The sequence below is a fragment of the Prionailurus viverrinus genome, chromosome C2, assembly GCF_022837055.1.
Source record: "Prionailurus viverrinus isolate Anna chromosome C2, UM_Priviv_1.0, whole genome shotgun sequence".
Lineage (NCBI taxonomy): Eukaryota > Metazoa > Chordata > Mammalia > Carnivora > Felidae > Prionailurus > Prionailurus viverrinus.
Window position 1 is genome coordinate 78,835,796 of NC_062569.1, and position 25,795 is coordinate 78,861,590.

At 46.7% G+C, this 25,795-nt stretch overlaps 1 protein-coding gene and 1 long non-coding RNA gene across 4 annotated transcripts in view; one reads left to right on the forward strand and one right to left on the reverse strand.

Annotated features, from left to right (window-relative positions):
* The window catches only part of MASP1 (MBL associated serine protease 1), a 60,042-nt gene extending 34,546 nt beyond the window's left edge, over positions 1 to 25,496 (reverse strand). Inside the window, exons 1-2 of one of the 3 annotated variants that reach the window (XM_047875313.1) lie at positions 25,308 to 25,496; positions 18,462 to 18,712 (exon numbers count right to left, since the gene is read on the reverse strand). In XM_047875313.1, the coding sequence (XP_047731269.1) occupies positions 18,462 to 18,704 (243 nt within the window). In that variant the 5' untranslated portion in view covers positions 18,705 to 18,712; positions 25,308 to 25,496. Of the gene's footprint in view, positions 1 to 14,790; positions 14,877 to 18,461; positions 18,713 to 25,307 lie in introns of those variants that run through there. The other 2 variants (XM_047875312.1, XM_047875315.1) reach the window with 2 other exon arrangements.
* On the forward strand, positions 20,293 to 24,218 carry LOC125175037 (uncharacterized). Its single transcript, XR_007155646.1, has 3 exons — positions 20,293 to 20,425; positions 22,440 to 22,530; positions 24,149 to 24,218. It is a non-coding gene; the product is annotated as an uncharacterized LOC125175037 (long non-coding RNA).
* Positions 25,497 to 25,795: the final 299 nt, after the last annotated feature.

Here is a 25,795-nt window from a genome sequence, read left to right on the forward strand (position 1 = left end):
TCTTTTGAGGCTGTATTTGTGTTTGCAACCTCTAGATTGACATTTTAGCCAAGATGCGTGAGAAAATCTCTTACCAAGAATGATTCTGATGCCTTTTAAAGTCATTAAGGGAAAGTTCTCAAAGGCTCTGCGTACCTCTAGTAGCTTCTAATGCATTCATTGTTTTGTTCATTAGCCTAGTATGTCAGAAGTATCTTGACATTTGACACTTCTGTTTTGAAACTAATGATTTATTTATTTAAGATAAGTGGGAGTTTTAAAGAAAAACAATTTGCCCTGGCAACAAAACACAAGGACAATTAATCACTAACTTTGGGAATTGAAGTGTAAACAGAAGATGAGATCATGGCTTTGCTGTTTATTCCTCTTCTCTGCAGATACTAGCCAAACTCACACCAGCCTTGTTACTGTAGAATGTACCTATCTGTACACAGTCACTTCCTTGACCACCATGGCTTGTTTGTTATTTTGGTTATCTGAGTTTTCCAGATAGCTGAAGTTTTACCTGACCATAATTAATAATAATAACCATCATCAGCATCATCATCATTATTATTATTTAGTGTAATGCTTTTTAAAGTGCTTTATACAAATCCCTGCTTTTGTAGGTGAAACATGCTAACCCTTTCTTGGTGACCAAGGACATTATTATGAATGTCAGTCATCTTGGGGATATTGAGTTGTTTAATGTTGCATGCCCTGCATCGAACATTCCTGGACCATAATGTCTTTGCAATTCTTAGGTCTCCTTTATGTAGTGTTTTATTTTGTGTATTTTTAAAAATCAGTTTATTAACTGAAATATGTTGTAAAATGGAAACCAGAGTGAAGGCCTAGGAAAGGCGTGAACTGGAGGACCCTATCTTGGTGACCTCTAACTCTGAGTTCTAATATTGATAATATAAGATATCCTGACCTGGCAGTTGAAGGTCCTGAGCTCTATTCCTGACTCTACCACAAACGGTCACAGGGCTGCCTCCTCTCTACTCTCAGTTATCCACCTGATAAAACAGGGGTTTGAACTAGCTGAGGTATATGTTCTCTTCTAATTGTGATATGCTAGTATTCTAACAAGTCGTTACACCCACACATTCAATAGGCCAACTGGAGGATGGTGAGCAGCATTTTCAAGACACCAATTGTTTTCTGCTGAAGAACTTGGTGAACTTGAACTTGTTTGTGGTCTATACCATGCCATACAAAGTCAGTCAGTTAACGAATAGTCATATGACTTGAGCATTAACACTTCCAGACTCAGCAGCTTCCTGCTTATATTTTGGTATCCCCCAAAGTCTCTTGGATCCTATAGTGCCTGGGGCATGGACACTTTCAAGTGAAATCAACCAGGGATAACTTGGATCACGGGGAGACATAATGAGGGTCTGTGATAACAAACTCCCTCATAACTTGCAGGATAAAAGACATTTTCATGATGGTAGATAAACAGTCATCATGTGCAGAGCCACACTATTCCAGACAACAGGTAAGCATGTTCTGGCTGAGGCCCATGGGAAAATCTCAGCCATCTATATCTTTAGGAACAGGGGATAGAAGGCTCTGGAAGCCTGGGAATTCAGCCTGCCGCTCAGAATAGAGTCCTGGAATATCAGAGCTGGGAGAGAAGGACCTGTAAGAGCTATTTCAATCCCCCTCCTTCTAAAGGAACCTGAGGTCCAGAGTGGGCCAGTGACTTGCTCAGGAGTAGACAGATAACCATGAGCATTTCCTGATAGCACTTTTGCTTTTGGAACTATTCTGACTCTGGAGAAAGGAACCCACCAGCCCAGAGAGTACATGACAAAAGACATAGGCACTTTGCCAAACAACTTTTCTGGCTCAAGGGCCTCTTGAAACTTTATCTTGGGGGCATGGACTGTCTCCCAGAGAGGATGTGGCTCAGTGACAGCTCCAGTCATAACCTAAACAGAAGGGTCACTGACCTTGGTTAATATTTGCAGCCCCTGCTAAGAATTGTAAAATTCTACAAAAATCATTTACCTCTGAGCACAAGCAAAAGATTGAGCCCTGGCTTCTGTTTGGACTGTCCCATTTCTAGGGTCATCATGTGAACATGATGGTGGGAAGTACATTATCAAATGAAGACACAAAATTCATAATAATAGAGAACCATCTGGCCAGGGATCACAGACTCTTCATTTTTCTATTTCTTATTATGGCAACCATATCCTTTCAGGCTATTGTTATTTAGGGCCCCAACACATGGATGCATGTCCTCAATTTGTTTTCTTTCAACTCAATTCAAAAAATATTTATGTACCAAATTCTGTCTGGACTGTAATGTGGAGGATGCCAAAAATTACTTATTTGTTGCATGAGCTTAATGAGCAAGTCCCCTGCCTCTGGGAATGTGAAATTTAGTAGGAAAGTAAGATAAGTAACTCAAATGGGTATGTGTTCAGGAACTGTCAGGGCATAGTTATAGCAATGAAAGATAGGAAGCCCCAGGGGTTTAAAGAAGGAAACAAATTCCATCCAGCTGAGGGGAATCATAAAACATTTAGGAAGAACAGAATGTTCTTTGAACTGAGGCCTGAAAGATGAATAGGAATTAGGGAGGTAGAAATAGTAGGTAGAGTTGGGGGAAGCAGGAGGAGCTTCTAGGCTAAGGGAATAGTGAAGTCCCGGGGGTATTCAGAGTCTCCACCATCCCTCCTTTCCCATCACCACCTGCCATGGGAAAGGTGTTGATGACAGGGAGCTGGGAAGAGAGATCTAAGGAAGAGAAGCCAGGGTCTGTTTTCTATGAATTTTCAACTTAGTAGAAACAGCACAAACCTTGGCAAAACTAAGACAGGCCAGCAGATATTTTAATTAGACAGATATTCAGGAAATGTGCTGGATTATTCTGCGGTCAATTTAGTTAATCTGGGAACGATATTCCTCAGAATCTCCCTTTCTGTATAGCTCCAGGGTAGAGGGGGCCAAAAGAGAGGCTTGTGTGAGTTTAGAGCACAACAGTCCTTACTCTCTGAAGGCTGTTTTGTGATCAGCTACGGAGAATGAACAGACATAGATGCGCCCAGTGGGTTCCCACTTGCCCTCACTCTCCTCCACTCTGCAGTCAGCGCTTCTTTCCAACTACTGGCTCTGCTGACCAACAGTGGCTCAGACCCACCACCCACTCTGAACAGCTTCCACCTCTGGGGGTGGTTCAGAGGTGTTCAGAGTCAACAGCTTCTCACAGACCTCTCCCCGTGGGCCCCCCTTCATGGGCCTACTTTGGCTTCCGAGAAGGTCTTGGATTCTCACATTCCCCTGCAGGTGCCAACATCTCCACCCACGTCCGGTTTTCAGGAGCACTGATTAGTGCCCGTGGTCCTCCGGCTCCCCAGTCCTGCTTTCACTTTCCCAGCTTCTCCTCTAGTCATGTGATTTCTGAGGCCCCAAATAGCTCTTACGTCTCATTGCTCACAGAGCAATTTCTCACTCTGCTTTCCTCACTGAACTCTGGCTGATGCAGGTAGCGGCTTCAGAAGTACGGGGCTGTGGCAAACAGGACCCTTGGCTTGGGTTTTGGGACTGGCTAGCAAGTAGAGGTTAGAAGAGCAATGAGCAAACCGCCACGGGGGGAGCTTGACAAAGACAACCTGCATCACGTAGTGGTGAGACAATTGGTACAACCTGCCCGTGGCAATGTAGCTGGCAGAAGAGTGTACACAGTGCACTTGTGGATCTGCTAAGGAGATCTCTGGACAGTGTTGAAAGCGTCAGTATGTGCTTCTAGCTGTGCGTGGCAAGGCGCTTCTGGAAGGAGTAGTCCTTCAGTGTGCAAGCCTTGTGACTTGCCTTGACAAAAGGCATGTGACATGTGGAGCTGGTGTGCCACTTCCAAGGGGCCCTGTGGCTCTTGCAGGCATCAGGGGGCCTTGTAGCTCTTTCCCTGTGTGCCTCCATGTGAGGAAGCCCTGTCACGCCTACTGGAGAAGCAAAGGTCACACAGGTCAGAGAGGAATTATCCCAATCGAGGTCTCTTGACCAGCCAGCTGACAGCTACCACCATCTGGAAGGTCATCTTGGACCTTCCAGCTTCAGTTAAGCTTCTAAATGACTAGAGCTCCTCGAATGACCTCAGGCAAATCCAGCCAAAGACCATCCCGTGAGCCTAGCCCAGACTTCTGACCAAAGGATCTGAGCAAGTAAAATGGATGTTGTTTTAGCTACTAAGTTTTACAGTGGTTTGTTGCACAGGAATAGATATGCTATGGGGAGTAGGAAGCAATTTGGGACAAAGGGAAAGAGTGACATTTATGAAGTGATACTTGGAGAATTACCATCTCATAGGTTCTTGGGGCCTTGGAAGCTACTTGGCCTGACTCCTTATCTCCCTATCACACCCCTATCAAAAAATCATGCCGCCTTCTTGAGATCAATTGCAAAGATGAGAAACTCACTACCTTCTAAGACAGATCAGGCTGTTTGGATTATCCTCCACCTACAAAGTTCTTGCTTGGCCTCCTATCTGGGAATAAAACTTAGGGGAAGATATCCTAAATGTGGAAAAACCTTTTGCGACAAAGATGTTTATAGCAGTCATGTATAATAATAGAAAACTAAAAAAAAAAAAATGGTAAATATCCAATTCTAGGGGAAACAGTCTAAATGAGCCTTAACTTAATAAATATTAGGCATTAATTATCACATTAATGAAGAATTTGCAATGACCTGGAAACTTTCTTAGTAGGTTATATTACGCATATTAAACATATACATGGCGTAATTACCACAATGCATTATGTCGAAGAAACGCATTGAAAATAAAAAGGAGAAAGAATTAGAGCAAACTGTTAACAATGGCTAGTTGAACTGCAGGTGATTTTTCTTTCTTCTGTTTCTATATTTAGAAGTATTTTAAAAAGAAACCTGGGCCCAAAGCTACTTCCTTCCTTCTCATTCTACCAGTGGCATAAAATTGGTCAGTTTAGGTCAACAAACACGGAACACACAAGAGCAGCAACTAACCCAGCCTGGAAGTTGAGGGTTGGTTTGCAGTCCCTCTGTCTCTCATAAACACCTGAATCTCTGGTATGGTGACTCCTCCCCACTCTGTCACCTCCTAATGTTTTCTTCTAGCCCTTGGGTCCCAACAGAGCTGAAAAAGAGGTGAGGCTCTTTGCTTTAATTCCACACAGATAATATGGTAAGAGGTAGAACTCTGATAAAACAATCAAGAAACTCAGAATAACTAAAATTCACATATGGCAGTGCATGAATGGTTTTTGTGATCATGAAGTCCAAGGGGGAGTCAGTGGATGGTGTGAAGTGGATGGAGGAGGGGAGACAGAAGAGTTCTTTGGTGTGGAGTTCTTGGAGACTGGGGGAATAAATAGAAGGGGGAGAGAGAGACAGATTGAGAGAGAGAAAGTGAGGTGGGGGCATATAAGAGTATAGTAAAAGCATCTCTGTTTGGGTTTGGTTTCTCAAGAAAGTGAGTTGAGTTGTGAATTGCTTTCAATTTTTAAATTTCTCTCTCTCTCTCTCTCTCTCTCTCTCTCTATATATATATATATATATACACTTATATATATAGAAGTGTATATATAAGTGTATATATACTTACACTTAAGTGTATATATACACTTAAGTGTATATATAAGTGTGTGTGTATATATATATATATATATATATATATATATATACATAAAGTGTTTGTTTACTTAGAGAGGGAGAGAGTGAGCTCTAGCAGGGGAGGGGCAGAGAGGGGGGGACAGAGAATCCCAAGCAGGCTCTGTGCTATCAGTGCAGAGCCCAATGTGGGGCTCAATCCCATGAATCATGAGATCATGACCCGAGCCGAAATCAAGAGTTGGGTGCTTAACCAATTGAGCCACCCAGACACCACCAAAATTTTTCCTTTTTCTTCTTCTTCTTTTTTTTTTAGTGTAATCCCTTACTGACACTGGATCATGTGGGACCTCATTTTTATATGAGTTACACATGAGTCTTCACCAGTTATTAGATGCTGGGAAAATCATTCAAACTCTCTGTGTTGTAGGTGACTTGTGGCCCCCCTCCCCCATAAGATATATTCAAGTCTTAACCCTTGGATTTGATTCGACCTTATCCGGAAGTAGGTCTTTGCAGATGTAGTCAAGGTAAGATGACCTCATACTGGCTTAGGGTAGACCCATGATTCAAAGACTGGTGTCCTTATAAGGGGGACGTTTGTTCACAGAGACACACGGAGTCAAGTGTGAAGGCAGAGGCCGAGATTGGAGACATTCTGCCACACAGAGGGAATGCCGGGGATTGCAGTCAACCACCAAAAAGCCAGAAGGGGCAAGGAAGGATTCTTCCCTAGAGCGTTCAGAGGAAGAGTGGCTTTGCTAACACCTTGATTTCAGACTTGAAGTCTCCAGAGCTGTGAGACAATACATTCCTGTTATAAGCCACCTAGTTTGTGGTGCTTTGTGATGGCAGCCCTAGGAAACGGCTATGCTCCGTATACAGGTTTCCTCATCTGGGAAATGGTGACAGCGATAGCGTTAATATCACAGGACTGTTGTGAAAGTGACATGAGTTCATACGCGTAGAACACTTAGAAGGGCACCTGGAATCTAGTCAGCTCTCAGGACGTCAGTGAGAAGAACAAGACTGCTGAGATCCGGTCATCCAAGATGACCCCCTTCTGCACTCCCTGCTGGGTGGGCATGGGTAATTTCACTGTTTGAAGAAGAGGGAGAGACTGGAACTGTCCCCGTATCCCCTCTGGTTTCCAATTTCACACCTTCATTCCCGATCTCACTGAAGCCATCAGCACAGACTTCTCATCCTGTGAGGACCCCAGAGCCCAGGCCGATGGAGAGGGAGGGGCACCTTGAGACCCCTCACAGCCTGGCCACTTCATGTGGCAGGTGGCATCTATCTTAAGTTCCTTTGGCCCTCTGCACTCGAGGCATCTCCTGGCAATCCCGGGAGGTGGGTGACAGACAGAGGATACTACACTGATTTCACAGAGGAATGTGAGGGAGCTCTCAAAGTTTCCATCCCGCAAGGGAATGTAAGTCCAGGAATCTCCTCACTTCCCTGTGTTTCAAAGGATTCTTCTATTCCATGGGGGGAAGGGAAGGGGAATAAATAGTTTCAAACAGAGAGGGAGGGAGTCAACCCACAAAAGACTCTTAAATACAGAGAACAAACTGAGGGTGGATGGGGGGTGGGGAGAGGGAAAATGGCTGATGGGCATTGAGGAGGTCACTTGTTGGGTTGAGCATTGGGTGTTGTATGTAAGCGATGAACCACGGAAATCTACCCCAAAGACCAAGAGCACACTTTACACACTGTATGGTAGCCAATTTGACGATAAATTATATTTAAAAAACAACAACAAAAACAAAAAACAAAGGATTGCTCTAGATGTGGGAATTTAGGTCGGGGATTCACGTGCAGCCCTGGGCTAGGACTTCTGACTCGCAAGAGAGTGCTCTGTGCTCCGGAAGCCACCCTCTCAGTAAGTCTATCACCTCCAGGGACCGGGCCAGGGCTCGACAGCTCAATCTTTTACTTTACACACTTGCCCAGATTTCCGCTAAAGATCACGAGAAGGAGCAAATTACAGGTACTGGATTCCAGACAAGAGCCTGGGACTAGAGAAGAAAGGAGGTGTGTGTGTCCGTATGAGTGCGTTTTGTGTATTGCATTCTGGAAGCTCTTGAAAGCCATGGAAGTAAAATAGCACAGCTGGTGGGTCTAAGGCTCAAGTTGGCTTGCCCGAGAGGGGCTGGAGGTTGATGCTTGGGTTTCAGCCAAGTCATTTGGCCATAAGGTAATAATAATAATAATAATAATAATAGCGCTGGTAACAGTCATTTCCCTCCTCTGTGTGGAACTTTCCAGCTGACAGGTATTTTCACCTTCTTTATTATATTTGCTTCTGCTGGCTCTCTTGCAAGGAATGCATTTCAGGCACACATTGTGATTCTGAGCCCAGAGAGGTGACATGAGTCCCCAAGGGAACACAGCCTAGGAGTAGCAGACCTGAGACAAAATCCTGATATCCTGACTTCCAGCCCTGGTCCAGTCACTGGAATCAGAGAACTACAGAAGGTCAGAGATAGAAAGGATATGAAAGGCTACCAAGTTTATCTCTTCTCTTTCTTACGTGGGGAAAGTGAGGCTCAGGGACACGGAGTAACCCCTTCAAAGCCACATGGCCTGATAATGGCAGAGGTGTGTCCCATAGTCCCAGTACGGTGTTCTTACTTATGTGTTCATCACAGTAAAAAGCTCCTAACAGACCTGGGTAAGCCCCTAAGAAGGTATTGTGTCCATGGAAATGACAGGCACCATTAACGGCGTGGGGGCCTGAGCCATGGCTGGCGGGTCCTCGGAGTCCAAGACTCCCACTGCTCCCGGGAAGGATTGCCTTTTTGCAAGAAGGGCTCTGGACAGAAAAGGGGATGGTCTCCAGGCAGCAGGAGCATGGGGAGAAAAAGAGGGCTGGCAGGGAGGGGCTCTAAGAGCCTGGGAAGCGGGGCGTCCCGCAGGTGGGAAACTGGCAATGCCCACTGTCCCAGCAGGAGCGGGGTAGAGAGGGGGTAGGCGGGAGAGTCTGGGAACTGGGGCTGGGCAGGAGGGCCAGGAAGGATTCACTCTCTCCAGCTTGTGAAAGACTCCCCACCCCGTGCCTTCTGGAACTTCAGAGCCAGGCTCATTCACATGCAAATCCCCTCAGAGACAAGGGGTGGGGGGTGGGGGGGCTGGGCCTCAAACTGTTTGGAGCCCGAAAACCGTCCAAGGGCAAGAAAACACAGCAGGGTTGTGTTTTGCAGCAGAGGCAGCCTGGCTCAAGGTATGTCACAGTCAGGCTGGGGGTGTAAGCCGTGATTGAGTAAGGGCTGAGTGCAGCGAAGGGGCCTGCCACAGGCCAGGGTCCCCAGGCAGAGTTCCCAGGAATGTGTGAGCTGGCATATTCTTCTGCTCCTGCCAAGGACCCTGTCCAGCCCCGGCCGTCATGAACATCCTCAGATCTTCACGGGAAAACTCCTGCAGAGCACAGGAACAAGGACCAAAGGACCTGGGTGCCCGCCCTGCCTCTCATGGCATGTGTCACCCTAAACTCCCCAGACAGTAGGGTGGCAGAGCTGGCTGCCACCAGTTTATAAGTGCAAAGGGTCAACTTTTCGGAGATTTTGCAGCCGGTTGTTAAAACACAGCCATCGTTAACAATTCCGTTTCGGAAAGTTGCAATTAATTAAATTCTATTGGAGACAACTTATACAGAAGCTCATCACCTCCCATTGTCAGTATTTAACTGGTTACCTATGCCCTGGAGGTAATGAGTGTCTAGGGCACCTGAATGGTGAACGGTGTGTGAATTCTGAGCATCTCTTCTCCCCGCCCTCCCCGCCTACCCCCAAGTCCAGAGCCACTTGTTAATCATTGACAAGCACACCTCTGTCATCAGGCCTCAGTGTTCACAAGCATCTACGGTGGGGGCAGGATGTTAATAGTGTCCTCTAGGAGTTGAGAGGTCATGAAACACTGGCATGAAAACAGCTTGTAAAGTCTGTCATTGCTGTGGGCGCTGAGCAGGGACCCTATTTCCCAGCCGCCTGGTGATCTGGCCGTCCTTCCCGGCTCCCTTCCTGCACCTGTCTGTCTCCATTTCTCATCCCTGTACCTCCTGCTCCGGTCACACTGCTTTCCTTGCTGTTCTTTAGACAGACCGGCCACGTGCCCTCTTCAGGGTCTGCGCCCTGGCTGTTCCCTCTGGGTGGAAGGCTTTTCCCCAGCAAGCCACATGGCTAACTTCCTCAACTTCTCCAAGTCTTTGCTCAAGGGTCACCCTGTCGATGAGGACTACCCTGACCGACGTGTTTATTTATTTTAATTTTGTATTTTTAAAAAGTGTGTATTTATTTATTTTTGAGAGAGAGAGTGTGTGTGAGCGAGTGGGGGAGGGGCAGGGAGAGAGGGGGACAGAGATCCCAAGCAGGCTCTACGCGGTGAACCCAACGCGGGGCTCGAACTCACGAACCATGAGATCATGACCTGAGCCGAAATCCACAGTGATGCTTAACCAACTGAGCCGCCCAGGCGCCCCCTGACCAACGCGTTTAAATCACAACCCTTGCCCTGCCTCACCGTGACCCCTCTTTATCCTGCTGCATTGCGTGTCTCTGCCTATCGCCTTACTACGCCCTGTATAATTTATCTATGGATTATGTTTGGTGTGTCTTATCTGTCTCCCTCAGGACAATATAAGCACCCTGCGGGCAGGGATTCCTGTATGTTTTATTGCTGTACCCCAAGCTCTAGTAACTAGTTTTCCCTCTTTGAGCACACCAAAGTAGATTCAAGCTCTGCTGTTCACCGAGGTGGAGCAGAGATCGGTCTTCGCACACACAGGCATGCAGATTCGTGCACCAGGTGTCCCGGCACCCCAGAGCACCCCCGCGCCACACCCATCTGAGTATGCCTGTGTGCTCTGCCCCGGCATCGGGACCTTCCTTCTGTTTTCCATCCCCCAGAGCCTACGCTGTTTGCCCTTCCTGCATATAATGAGCGTTTGTCACACTTTTCTGAAGCTCATTTCCACTTCCTGGGTTCTGTGTCCCTAGCATTAGAACCCACTATCTCAGGAGTGGAAGAATACCCCCAGGGACTACAACCGAGATTCATGAGAAACATCTCCCCTCCTCTCGTTTCCTTCAGAGGCCAAGGCCGCCTGTCCACTCCCAGAGAATTAGCAGAGCTGCTGCGGTAGCTGGGGTCAGTCACAGCCTGAAGGTCGAGGGCATGTTCTGAGTAAACACAGAGCACTGCACAGAAATTAGGAGCCCGGGGGTCAGGGGATTCGGGCTTGGAGCAGGGCCATGGGAGGGACTTATCTCGCCATTCCACAGCAGGATGCAGACTGACCCTATGAGGCCTGGAGAAGGGAGCACTGGACTGAGAGCTGTAGGCCGTCAGAACTGGGAGGGCTTGGAGACGCCCACAAGTCCTCTTCCCTCACTGGGCAGATGGGGAAACTGAGGCCCAGAGCAGGGATCTCACTTCGTCCAGCATCTCAGCAGGAGTCAGTGGCTGCCTTCTAGGCCACGGCCCTTTCCTTATACTCACTAATGGGACACATAGGCCTTTTCTTGCTCTGCCTGAGACCGTGCTCGCTGCTGGAAACAAACCTAGACGTGGGCCCTAAGGTGCCAGCGCTGACGGTCTAGTGAAACGACCTGGAGTTCACTGTTAGGGCTTGTGTACCACACACAGATAAATCAAGCCCTCATCCCTCACAGCTCAGTCTCCATTTCCTGATAGCTTTGTAAAATAGATGTCGTCTCCAAGTGAGGATAAAAGAGAAAGTTCTTTAACAGATTCTAGACAATACGAGGACCCTCAAAGTCCTTCTGTTTTACCAAATTTTACTAAATTACCCTGACGGGCAGGGTTGCCTTAGGACTAATACATAGCCAGGAAGCATACCAAAAGGTCTCTTCTAGGACAAAGCCTGTTCTAACAGAATGACTAAATGGAGAGACAAAATTATGACTTGGGGGTAAGCAGACCAGGGCCTGAGAAACTGGCTTTCTGTAAAGACTTGACAAGTCCACCTGGGTTCTTTGCACGATTTCTTTTTCTGTAAAGTAAGTGTAATGATCCCCGCTCTTCCCCCAAGAATCAAATGCGGCCATACACGGGGAACAAATGTGTGTTACTGAAAGGTAACTGAAAGGTAACACACAAATGTGTGTGACTGAAAGGTAAACGCACAGGAGAAATGACCTCTCGCATCTGACCAGTCCTTTCGAAATATTTCCCCATAAGTTGCCTGAAGAAACCGAGGGGCACGAGCAAGATCATGGGTAGCCAGTTACTGGTACGGTCAGAGTGGATGAGAAACGCGATGCTCATGCAGCACCTGGCGATACCAGCAGGCACTTTATTATGCACACGGTTGCCATCGTTACCCCTATGACAACATTACTGAGTGAATTCCATACGTGTTGGACAGATGTCATTAAAAATTCTGCCTCGTTTGGCATTTGCGATAAGCCCATGAGGTAGGCATCATATTATCCCCCATTGTGCAGTAAGAGGTGGGTGGAGGCAGGACTCCCTCCCCACCCCCCCCCACCCCCCCCCCCCCCCCGCCCCTGCCCCCGCCGTCTGACTGGCTCTAAAGCCTGATCTCGGAACCACTGAGCATGCTTGCCCCTTGCGCTATGAATTCTACTTCCAGCCAACATTTCGTTTAAACCCTCCCACCACCTTCCAGGAAGGTACCATGTCATGATAAACTTCTTTTGGTTGTTGTTGTACTAGCGATAAAACCAGTGCTTAGGGAGATCGAGAAGCTTAGGGAGTTGCGCTGTGAATTCCTATTTATTGTTATTTAGTATTATTCCTATTCCCCAGCCTTTCCTGAACACCCGGAAATGACTGCTCCCCGACTTGTATACTGCCTCACTCCCTTTGTGTTACTTGCACAGCTTTGATGTATTAATTAGATATTTGTCTCATGACACACTATGAAACTGCCGATTCCTGGAGGGCAGATACATGCGCCCTGTCTTTGCACAGGTGCAGTGTCCTGCTTACAGTAGGTTTTCAATGGGATTCTTGGACTGTATTCCATAGGCCATGGGGTGTCACTGAAAGATTAGAGAGTGTCACAGTCAAAAAGGTGTTTTAAGAAGATCTCTCTGAGGGCGTCTGGGTGGCTCAGTCAGTTGAGAGTCTAGCTTGGGCTCGGGTCATGATCTCCTGGTTTGTGAGTTCGAGCCCTGTGTCAGTCTCTGTGCGGACAGCTCGGAGCCCGGAGCCTGCTTCAGATTCTGTGTCTCCCTCTTTCTCTGCCCCTCCCCCACTCGTATTCTGTCTCTGTCTCTCTCAAAAACAAATAAACACTAAACAAATTGTTTTAAAAAAAAGATACCTCTGGACACAGGCAGAGGGTGGACTGGATGGGGAAAGACTGACAGCTGGTAGACGTTTAGGAAGCAATTGCAGTAGACGTGATGAGAGGAATAAGAATTGGAATGGAGGTGCCAACAGTGGGAAGAAGGGAGGAAACGCCGAGCGCGTCGAGGACAGAGGGTTAACAGGAGAACACTGGTGAGACGTCACAGGAGCATCTGGCAGATGCCAACTGAGCTATATGTACTCAGTGAGAAAGAGAGAGAGAATAGAAACCAAATGTAGGTTGTTATTGTCTCTTTTTCCAGTGAACAGATGTTGCAAAGTGAACTTGAAGATAGGGTGTGTGACTTTGGTGTTCCCTTGGGGGTTCTGGTTTCTCAGGACCTTTTTCAGTGACCATGGCTCCGGGGACCTTCTCTAGGCACAAGTCGCCACTTCATCTGATGCCCAACCAAAGGACCTAATTTGCTGTATTCCTGGGACAAAAGGTTCTTCTGTGCTCTATTGTACTGAAGAGACCAAATAGGATTGACTAGAGACAATGTTGGCCTTCGTGGCACTTACTTACATTTACATTATGTTAAAAACCTAAGCACCCACCCGGTGGGACTTCACTGTTAATTTTTTTTTTTTAACGTTTATTTTTTGAGACAGAGACAGAGCATGAACGCGGGAGGGTCAGAGAGAGGGAGACACAGAATCTGAAACAGGCTCCAGGCTCTGAGCTGTCAGCACAGAGCCCGACGCGGGGCTCAAACTCACGACCCGTGAGATCATGACCTGAGCCGAAGTCGGACGCTTAACCGACCGAGCCACCCAGGTGCCCCCAATTTTTTTTTTTTTTTTTTAAAGAAGAAAAGACTGAGAGTCTTGAGATACAAATTCTCAGTGTGGCCCTGGCCAACGAATGGCCCCTTCCCTAGGCTTCGGTCATGCTGGTCTGGTCGTGGAGTTGAACCATGATTTCTGAGGTCTTAGATGCATAGAATATCCGGGCCGGGGTGGCTTTGGAGACCGTCTGTTTCAACTTCCCTTGTATGAGAGAAGATGAAGTTGAATCCCCTCTAGAAATACTCACTTGCCCAAGGCTAGTGAGTGGAGAATGACCCCAAGAGTCCAACCCTTCTGACTCCACCACAGCCAGCGTCCGTGCTGTCCCGTGCCTGCAGTGCTAACCAGCTGTGACTCATCTGCCTCATCTGTGCGCTGCAGGAATCCACACATTGCAGCCACATTCCAAGGAAGCAGATGCTGTCGTGCAGATGTGCACACGCCTCGAAGACCAAGGACTGCGGGAAATCAGGCCAGAGAGGAATTTTCATAAAATGAGAGCATCCGGACCACAGCCTTGGGGTCCTGCTCTTCTTCAAGCCTCTGAACTATGGAGTCAGCAGTTCCATTATTGTTACCCTGATGGGCCTGGGTGGGAAGGACAGTTTGTGTCTGTGAGTTTAGGCTGGGCCAGCAAGGGTCCCTGTGAGCTCGAGGGTGCTTTAAATCTACTCCTAGGCCTGCCAGGGGAATTCAGTCACAGAGTGTAAAAGCCTCAAAATAGGGGATAATGTCCCACCAAAGGGACATCAGGGATATTTAAAGTTGCTTGGGAAAGGACAGTGGTGGCATGGCGTGTTTACAAGTTTTCTCTAAATGACATCCCCCGCGGACGGTAGGCTCTCATTGGAATGCTTATGGCCACAGAACTTGGAGAAGTGGATGTTGTAACACATTATTACTATTTTCTGGCATTATCCTAACTAGGACAGTGAGGGTTTGGTGGGGTCATCTGGAAAGTTCTGGTGAGGAGCATTAGGGTTAGAGTCTAGGAATTTAAGAGACTTTAGGGATCATCTCATGTCACCCCATCGTGGAACAGATGAGAAAATAGAACTTTGGAGAGGAATGTTGACTTACCCAGGAGTGACATGGCATGTTCCTGCTTTATTCAGATGGAAGGGAAGGAGCTTCCCTCTCATTCATAGCCAGGAAAGGCACCTTTTCTGGAGGGCAGAGGGAGGGGGGCAGTTAGAAGTGAATGGATTTCAACTGTATGTGGAAGGCTTCTGGGTTTGGAAGTTCAGAGGCCAGAGTACTAGCCTTGTGCCAGAATTTGGAGCTCCCAGGCTCCTCTTCTGTCTGGTGGGGACTAAAGCAGTATTCAAGTCATAAATGCTGACCTTCAGGGTGCCCCAGGAGGATGAGTGAGCTTCAGAGCCACCTTCCACCCGCCGGCCACTCTTCTGTTTTCTCTATCGCGCCTCCCAGAAATTTGTTAGACGAAAACTTTCACGGGGCAGAAATGTTTGAAAAACAATAATAACAACAACAGTGGGGGATTAACTGAGTCTCCTGAGGGCCGAGGCAACTTGACGTTCTGGGAGTTCATGACTCCAGACAGGAACTCCGCCAGGTGCCTGTGGGCAGGGGCACAGAGCGTGTTGCTATGTTAGCATGAGTTACCAGCCAACGAGGGTGCAACGTCCTGCGAGGGGAGGCCTGCTCAGGTCCCGTGGCCGTTGGAACCTCTGTAGGGAGGCTAATGCTGATGCCCGGGATAACATTCTGGAAGGCAGTCAGCACAAGAAGAGAGATACATCTTGCCCTCCCTGCCCACTACATGAATCCCTTTTTGAATTAGGAAAAGGTGTCTGAACCAGAGATGCAAGGACTGTGGGGCACTTCAGGTAGCAGACTGCTTCCTTGCTATGCCCAGGGGTCACAGTCTTATTCTGGAGTGGAGAGAGTGCTATAACGTTTCCTTCATTCAGGAGTCGGTGGCAGACTGGGGACTAGACCAGGCGTTTCCTGGATCCCAGGCAAGCGTCCAGGACCATGCTGCCCTTCCAGAGGACCTACCTCCATCTGCCTGGACTTTCTTGAAGGTGTCTCACAGTCCCTGATAGAAACTATCAATTAGTTTCCCAAGTATTCTTCAGCTAGAAAGGTCAAGCTTTGGGTAGAATACTCCAGGGTCCTTAATTCAGTGTCAGAAGAGGTCTTTGGGTTCTATTGTTGGACTGGAAAAGTGCCTTGTCGTTTTTTTCCCATTACAAAATGCAGCTGATGTCAGCTCCTTAATCTGCCTTGCCAGGAGACTCCATTTATTTGGGACAAAGGAATGAGTTAAATCCTCTGCTGTGTGTTTATTATCTCTATAAAGGAGTCCTAACAAGGTCAAGCTTGGCATCTGTCTGAACAAGAGGAAAACTGGTGAGAAATGATTTCTCAGTGTATATGAATTGAGAGTCAATTCTCCGGGTGGCGAAGGGGGGTGGATAATGAAAGTAAGTCATTGTTACAGCTAACGAAAAAATTCTGTGATTTCCACAGTCTTAAGGCCTCAGCTACTAGCAAAAGCAAGTTTTTTTTTTTTTTCCACTGCAAAAAAAATTCTAGATGGTTGACGTGTTTGAAAATAAGAAGAAAGCAGTTAGGAAGTTCACATCTAACCTTGTTTAAACCTATGGAACCTACTGTTGTATTAAGCCAATGTTTCGTCATTTTCCTTCTGGTTAAGACCACTTTCTAATCCAGATATTTGAGGATGCCATGGTTTTATGATCAGCATTAGTTGGGGGAATGGCCTGGAAGAGCCTGCCAACCTAATGTCCCCTACCCATAATGCATCTTCTCCTAGAGTCTGGCTATGGCAGAGGCTAGATTACATCCTGGAAGACATAACTAATGTATTTGTCAGAAATTTCAATTTAGGATGATGAACACTTCAAGTCTTGCTCAATACCGCTTGCTGGATCCCTGTGACTCTGACCAGTTGGCTCCATTTTTAATTAATTTAGGGAAACTATATGTCAGTCTAGATTGCCAGCCCACATCATCTCCTAGAGCATCCAGATCTACCTCTTCTCATTCTTGATCTGTCAGTCTTTTATTGTCATTATTCTTTTCCATCTTATGCAATGGCCACTCTTCTAGGCTCACGTCTCCCTGTGAGGGACCAGATCTTTTGTATCTTTAAATTCTCATAGTCCCTAGCATAGGACACTCACAGAGGGGCGGCATCACAATGAGCAGTGGTTCTCAAACTAGGAGATGCTGTCCCTCTGGAGATATAGGCAACTTCCGGAGGTGTTTTTGGTTGTCACAACTGGAGGGGGAGTGCTATTGGCATCTAGTGAGTAGAAACCAGGGATGCTGCTAACAATCCTATAATTCGCAAAACGGTTTTCCTCAGCAAAGAATGATCTGGCTCAAAATATCCACAGCGCTGAAGCTAAGACACTCTGTCGTAGACCACCAATTTGGGAAAGTTTTTAATCTTAGAAACCTTGCCGTAAATGAGATAGTTGGTGGAGACCCAATGTATAAAATAAGCAATACACAACATTTAAAATAAATTTAAACAGGGTGGGGATTCATAGTCCCACTTATCAGCCTCCTCTATCCCCACAGTGGTCTTATAAGCCCCTGCAGTATCCTGGGGCCCAGTGGATTGTGACCTGAGAGCCGTTCGTTTGGTGTAGCCAAAAGAACATGGAAATGAAAGTCACAAGACATGGGTTTGTAAATTGACCCACCGCTTCACCTTCTTGGGTTTGTTTCTTTGCCTGTGAAGTGCCTGTCTTATAGAATTTTTTTAAAGATTGAATGAGATTTCAAGTATCAATGTACATTGTAAACTCACTGCTTTGCTGTTGTCAAACATTCTGGTTAATACAAGGTTAACTCTTGTTGAATTCCTGGCTGTAGAAAACAGAGACTACGATAAGACTGAAAATATATAAAATCTACTCTGGAATGATTTGGTGAGAACTTTTCCAGAAAGCCAGAGAGAGCTTAGAAAGTAGATTAGTAGGTCTCCACATCTTTTTGAGCCAGATAGAACCTTAATAAACTTGATCTCCCAGACGTACTCCAACCTTTCTCAGCCCTACTTTCAGAGAACAGCTTCCCATCCATGGAATTGTTTGTGGGGTCCCTCTAAAGTTGAGGCAATATTGCTTGGATGCTGTAATCATTTCCTGTTCCTCTTCCACATGATCTTTACATGCACTTCTGATTCTGACCCCCCAACCTTGCCCACACCCTTTGCAGAGAAAACCTAAACTTCTCAGCATCACATTCAAGACCCTTCAGAATCTCACCCCAATCCAACCTGACCTCACCGCCCACTGTCTGCTACTGTATACCCAGCCTTCCCAAGTACCTGATCATTACTTAGGGAAGTAGGCAAGGCTTTCAAATGCCTCAGCTTTGGACATGATTATGGCTGTGTGTCAGTCTGGTTATGCTTACTCTGGGGTCTCTGCCCTTTTCTCACTGCTTGTAAAGGTGACCTTGGAGCAGAGGTTAGTGGAAACATTAAGGACTTCGAGAACAGAAAGAAAACAGGGGAGGTTACGTTTGGCTGAGTTACACCTTGCCAGCCTCAGTTTCCCTTGTGGTCCTTTCTAGATCTCCCACTCAGCCTGCACCTAGCATATCACCCCAACCTTCATTCATCATGTTGTAACTTTGTGTGCCTTCCTCACTGGACTGCTACCCTGGGAGGGAAAACACAGTGTTTAATTCTTCTCTGACTCCCAGTAGAGAACCTGGCGCAGTGAGGGAATATCAGGGGGTCTCACCTTCACATAGTCATATTCACAAAGGTAGGAGGACTCCAAGTTGAAGTGCATGAAGTAAAGCTTGATCCGAAATCCCTCTGGGACAGTGATATTCCAAGTCACCTCTGAATCACTCGGATAGGAGTCTGGATAGCCAGGTGACTGGATCTGACCAAACATATTGTTAAGCTCCACGGTGTGGGCCGAAGCTTTCAACAAGGAGAGGCACAGAGCGTGACAGAGAAGGAGCCACCTGAAAGACATGAATGGATCTACTTACGTTCATGGACACAGGTCCTCACCACTTAACTAAGTCCACAGCCAGGAGACCACGTTGTTGGCAGATCTCTGCCGCTGACGTGTTGTGGGTACTCCTCCCCGCTCTGGGCTTGCCTACCCAGTCTATTCGACAGGGAGATGGTAACTCCATGATTCCTAAGGTTTCTTCTAGCTGTGCTCTTCTGAAGGTTTGTTAACAGTATCCAGCTCTCCTAGAAAGTCCCCTAGTCGCGACTCTGACACGTATCATGTTACTGTTGAAAACTTAAGTTTCATGATTAGGTAAAAGTGGATGTCCTTCCTTCAACTCAGCTTCCTTTAAGGATCTTGGACTCTGGACTCAGTTTTGTCAAAAGTGAGTAACAGTGACGTGGTAATGTTGGGAGGAGACTTATGCTCCAGGATGGGATCTTGCAGGACCTCGAACAGATTCGACAAAATCGGTCAAGGTACGCAAAGTTTGGAATTAAGAAAGAGTAAGCAAAACATGTTCCCCCCTTGGGTAAGTGCTCCGATGAAAGGATCAAAACCCTGCAACTTATTTCCAGCTGTAGGAATCAGAGATAACGGACTGTTAAAAAAATTGCTTCGGGGGCAAGGAAAACCCAGTAAAACTCACAGAACACACCCCAAGTGGCGGAGGCAATGGCGAGGCAGAATGTCCACGGCTAGTCAAAACCCGAATGGTCAATATGCACCACAGCAGGCCTCTAATAGATTGTTCCTCTGCAAGACCCGAGGACCTTGAGCTCAAACACCCCAAACCTGGCTCATGAACGTCTTGCCTAAGTCCTCTTTATTCTGCTTCATATGTCAGGTCATCCTCTTCTCTTCCGTCAATTACGTTACACGTTCTTATCTGGCCTATTGTTATTGCACCCTAAGTAATCTCCCTGTCCCCCACTTGATACTATTCAGCCCTTTGCTGCTGAAGCTGATTTTCCAAAACACACACGACCATGCGGCTTCACTGTGGCTGTGGGATCAGGCCTCTGTCCCTGGGATCGTGGACGAGCCCGTTCTGATCTAGGGCTGATCTGCGGGTCCAGCCTCAGCTCGGGGCCAGCTGTGCCCTGACATGTCATTCTGAAAGCATGCCATGCCTGTCCACGCCTCGGCCCCCTTGCGCGTACCATGCCCATTCTTCGTCTGCTTGTCTTACTTATCTTCCACCACCCAGCTCACAGCTTCCCAGGCTATGGTGCGCTCATCACACCTCCAGATCCCACAGCTCCCCGTACATGCTTCCTTTCTGCCTGCATCACCCTGGGCTGCTTCAGATGCAGCCCCTGGAGCAACGGATATTTGGGTTCAAATCCCAACTCTTCTACTCACTGGCTGTGAAATACCAGATAAGTCTCTCTGAGCCCCAGTTTCCTCATCTGTTACGTGGGGAGTATGATCTCTAATTATAGGACTCCCATGAGCATTAGAGATGATGTATATAAAGGACCTAGTATACAGCCTGGTATAAAATAGGTGATGGGCGAATAAAATGAATGAATGAATGAATGAATGGATGGATGGATGGATGAAAGTGTGCCCGAGTCTTCTACAGCCGAAGTCAATACTGGGAAATTATACCAGCATCTTTGGATGACAGTAATCCCGCTTTATCTACGACCTCATTTTTTGTGGTTTCAGTTACCCCTGTTCAGAACCAGTTCAGAAGCAAGATGATCCTCCTCCTGACATATTGTCCAAAGGTCAGCAATAACCTAATGCTACATCACAGTGCCTACATCATTTTCCTCATTTCATCTCATCACATAGGCATTTTATCATCTCTGTATCCTAAGAAGGATGAGTACAGTACAGTTAAGATATTTTGAGAAAGACTTATATCGGGGCGCCTGGGTGACTCAGTCGGTTGGGCGTCCAGCTTCAGCTCAGGTCATGATCTCACAGCTTGTGAGTTCGAGCCCCGCGTCGGGCTCCGTGCTGGCAGCCCGGAGCCTGGAGCCTGCTCTGGATTCTGTCTCCCTCTCTCTCTTGCTCCTCCCCTGTTCACTCTCTCTCTCTTTCTCTCTCTCAAAAATTAATAAATATTAAAAAAATTTTAAAGATACTTTGAGAAAGAGAGACCACATGCAGGTGATTTTATTGCAGTATAAGTGTTCTATTTTATTATTAGTTACTATTGTTAATCTCTTCTTGTGTCTAATTTTTAAAGTTTATTTATTTTGAGAAAGAGAGAGAGAGAGAACAGGAGAGGAGCAGGGAGAGAGAAATCCAAGCAGACTCCCCATTGTCAGCACAGAGCTGGACTAGGTGGATGGAACTCACTAACTGTGAGGTCAGGACCTGAGCTGAAATCAAGAGTCGATCACTTAACTGACTGAACCATCCAGGGCCCCTCTTACTGTGCCCAATTTATAAATTAAACCTGATCCTAGGTATGTATATAGAGGAAATACATTGTATTTGCCAGCAGGGTTCCCTGCTATCTGTGGTTTCAGGTATCCAGGGAGGGTCTAGGAACCTATCCTCCAGGCATAAACAGGTACTATTGTAATGATTCCATCATTGCTAATCAGAAAGTTGTTTCTACCAACTCTCCCTCCACAGCACACAGATGCATATATACACATATATGGATTTTTGAAGATGTAACACAAGCTAACTGTAAATATAGATTATCTAGCTGTCTCAATATTGTATTTACATAAAAGGTAAATAGGTAAATGCAAAAGGCCTAGAAAGATATTAACAGGATATTAACAGTGGTTATCTCTAAAATGGGAATATAAATATTTTAAATGTCATCTTTGTGTATATGAAATGTTCACACTTGTCAGGAAGGACCCTGTACTGTTTTTTCTTTCTTTTTAAAAAAATTTTTTTTAATGTTTATTTATGTTTGAGAGACAGAGAGAGACAGAGTGTGAGTGGGGGACGGGCAGAGAGGGAGACACAGAATCTGAAGCAGGCTCCAGGCTCCGAGCTGTCAGCACAAGCCCCATGCAGGGCTCGAACCCACGAACTGTGAGATCATGACCTGAGGGAAGTCGGACGCTTAACCGACTGAGCCACCCAGGCGCCCCGCTGTACTGTTTTTTCAAGAAAAAGAAAATAATGAAGTTATTTAAATTTTTTCCAAGGTCCCTACAATAGTAACATGTAAGATTTCAACAAAGGAAACAAAATGTTTTAATCCAGTTGCCAGTGTCAATATTTTCTAAAAACCAATCTAGGAGGGAGGGCCTCCAAGGCAGACAGAAGGGAAGGCCTAAGTCCAAGCTCTCCAGTGCACTCACAGGAAAGAGGAGTCCAGAAACTCTATCTTTCAGGCCCCAGGCAGCCCCACATTCAAGCGAGGAAATGTACCGATGCTACCAGGGCAGGGAGTTCTGGTTCAGTTCTGCCTGGGGAGGGGAGGGCACTGGTCTTGGGTCAGAAGAGCTAGATTCAAGTCCAGCCTTTGACTTGATTTCTCTGCCCCATCTTGGGGAAGCCAGGTAATGCCTCGGTTTCCTCATCCAGTAAATGGTGATAATGACTTCCCTTAGGGCTGCTATCAGAGCAAAGGAGGATTAGAAAGTGCTTTGTTAACCGTCCAGCCCTCAGCAAATGTTAGTGATAATTACTCCCATCATGCTGCTTCCCGAAAAGCAGCGGTTAGGAAAGAGCTTTGGCTCCCAAGCTGGACTTTCCTGCAATAGCGACACCCAGATTATGCAAGGCTGAAAGGTCAACTTTCTCCATGCCTGCTTTTTCCAGACCGCATGGAGGAGACTCGGAGCCTCCTAATGCTGGTTTTGTCAAGAGTTGACGGCTGACAGCCCCATTCAGCCTCAAAGGCCCACATGTGGTAGGTAACCAGCCAGTGTGGGAGGAAGGCCTGCAAAGCTTTCTGTTCTATTTTGTTTGCATCTCAAGACAGTTTCAAACATAGGAAACAAATACCTCCTTGCACATAATGGGCTTGAGCATATGCTTGCTTGCTTTAGGGGCTGCTGATCGAAGAATACAAGTGGCCGCTTTTGTTTCCCGTGACACTCTCTGAATGTTTTTTGCTTCTTACACACCAGGCACTGGCTGTACAATTCCCCACACCTGCGACCTATTCTTGAGCTAATCAAAAAGTTTAGCTACATTTGCTTGAGATGTCAAACATAATACATAAAGCTGGGACTTGATGGACCCCCCTGCACGAGGAGGCTCTCCGGAGTGCACAAAATGCCTGTGTGTGTGTGTGTCAATGATCGCGGAAGAAATAGCACTTTCTATCCTCTTCATTCCCTCCCCTCACTTCAACCTACACTGCACCAAAACTTTTTTAAGTAGAAGAGTTGAAAGCCACTGTATAGATAGATCCCTTGGACAATGCCCTTATTTGACGGATGATGAAAAGGATATCCCAAGAAGTGGTACGTAATGCCCAACAGCAGATGGTGAATTAGCTTCCACAGAAGAAGGGAATCACAAAAGCTAACAGAGGAACCTGCTGGGTCCATGCCCATATCATGCCCAGGCATTTGGCCAAAGCAATTAATCCTGTGAAAAATAATTAAAACACTCATGGCTTTACGTAGAAATTAAAAAAAAAAAAAGATACTAATAACAAAGCCCCTCCCCAACAAATTCTAGTTTAATTGGTCTGGAGTGAGGTCTGGTCATCGGCCCTTTTGAAAGCATCACAGATGATCCTAATGTACAGCTAGAATCAAAAGCTCTTGGTATAGGATAATACACTTGGTTGAGAGTCTGGTGGAATGTAGCAGAAAAAAATCTTGGACTGGGAGTCCAAAGACCCAAGTATGAGTCGGAGCCTTTTCAAGATCATCAGGGTGGCCTCGGGCAAGTTGCTTAACTGCTTTTATCCCCACTTCTCCGTGAATCCTCATCTCATCTAAAATCTGAAGACCAGATGAGACAGGCCTATAAAAGTGCTTCTCAAACTCTGAAGTGCTGTGTCCCCGAGAGGCAAGACCCTTTGGAGACTTCTAGCAGAGCACGTCTCCACTGGTCGCCAACTGAATTCTGTTCAGCTACTATTTTTTGAATGCCTAATAGGAAACAGACATTACGCTAGGGGCTGGGCACACTAAGATAAACAGACCTAGAGCCTATACCTTAAGGAGCATTCAGTCTTGGACGAGGAGATAGATAATTGAGCGGTGAAATATTACAAAGACGAAAAGAGATGTAGCTCCCAGGAACAGAGACCGCGCAAAGGACAGGATGCTTATGTTGGGGATGCTGGCCAGGGCAGAGGACATCATGTTTGAGCTGTGGCTTGAACAGTCGGGTGCTCCAGGTGGAAAATAGGGAGGAGAGAGGTTCTGCACTAAGGGATGATACAGGACTGTAAATCAGCCTGTATGTTGGCATGCTGGGGCATTGGCCGGTACAGCAGGATTTGAATAGTGACACATCAGTCAAATTGTCACTCCACGTAGATGAACAGAAATCCTATCTTTTTGCAGGATAAAGGAAAACGAAGTTCGATGGGAAGCTTAACGCTACAATGGATTTTAAAAGAACAGATCGAATGAATCGTAAACACCTGATTATTTCTCTGAACCACAGGTAATCTGAGCCCAAAGAGTTAACACAGTCTGAAGCCCCCCAGTGGCCCCAGACCCAGAAAAGTTGCTAGGTGACTTTGCAGAAGAGAAACAAATAGAAACTCTTTTTCCAATTGAGAAGAAAATCAATGGGAAAAGAGGTGCTCGGGGACTTAACACATCTGCAGGGTGTTTTTCTTTTTCTGTCTTTTCCCCCCTGTATTTTTAACAGCATTAACGCTTAGAAATAGTAAAAATAATTGCACTGGCTGGGTTTTGAGACTCGCAGAGGAAAACTTAGAAGAAATGCCTGGTAAGAAGGATCAAGTAACTCTTAAGTATAAGCTGAGGAATAGGAAATCTTGAAGAGTTTAAAAACAATTAGAATTTAGAGTCCTAGATTTAGAACGCCAAAGACTCCTTTTTTTTTTCTTTCTTTTTTTTTTTTTTTTAATTTGTGGTATCCCTTTAAGAGCCATTCGGTGCAATTCATAGCCTGATTCATGCCACCAGCTGCCTCTGATTTCAGTGAGAAATGCAGAAATTTATAAGGAACTGTAAAATGGGGCAGGTTTTTCGTCTTCTAAATTGAGGTTTTGACTGGCAAACTTCTGAAGGTTTAAGAAACCACAGAGCTGAGCTGTGGGAAGCTGGTTTCTTTTCCGGTCCGAACAAATAAACACACAAACACATACCTAACTCGCAAAGTGTTGGAAGAGATAAATCAGTGCTCTTTGCAGAGGAGGAAAACAAAAAATCAGCCTTGCGGGCACCGGAGGAAAGTCACATCTGCCAGCAGACAGCACCCTGTGCTGGCAGAGGGGGAAACTGAGCTTCGGCAGTGTCCCGGCAGGATTTGCACAAAGTCTCCTGTTTCGAGCTGGGGTGTCCCCGCCGTCCCAGGGCAGCGCCCAGCCCGCATCTCCCTTCTCAAAGCCCCAAGGATTGACAAGAACCCCCTGCAACACCCCCAGGACACCCAGGTGAGTCTGCCTAGAGACAAGGTCAAACTCTCCAGGGCTGCTTGACACCTGGTTCCTGAAAGGGCACCCGTGCCCACTCCTGCCCTGGCACTCACCTCATTTTCCAGCCTTGGGTGCTCCTAGCTGCCTGGCCTTGGTCCCCCCGGTCTGACTTTCCTGTGAGCTTGTCCCCGGTGTGGTGTCAGCGATGCCTTATCTTTGTTCTGAGGTCCCTGTGTGTCTCTGGAATTGGCTGGCATTCTCCATTCAGGTCACGCCTTCCCCTGCCTGCAACAGATCCCCTCTCCCCCTCTCTCCCTCTGCCTTTTCCTCTCTCTCCTCTCTGTCTCTCCCTCTCTCTCTCTCTCTCTCTCCCTCCTCTCTCTCCCTCCTCTCTCTCCCTCTCTCCTCTGACTCGCACTTACACACACTCATAGGAACCTGACAGAACAGAATCTGTCTTCTTCCTGAAAAGATCTGCTCTCCCAGTTCCTTCCTTTATCCTGTGTGGCTGGCCCCAGCTCTTCAGAGAAAATAACTGGGAAGCTCAAAAAGGTATTTGTATCTGTGTGTGTGTGTGTGTGTGTGTGTGAGAGAGAGAGAG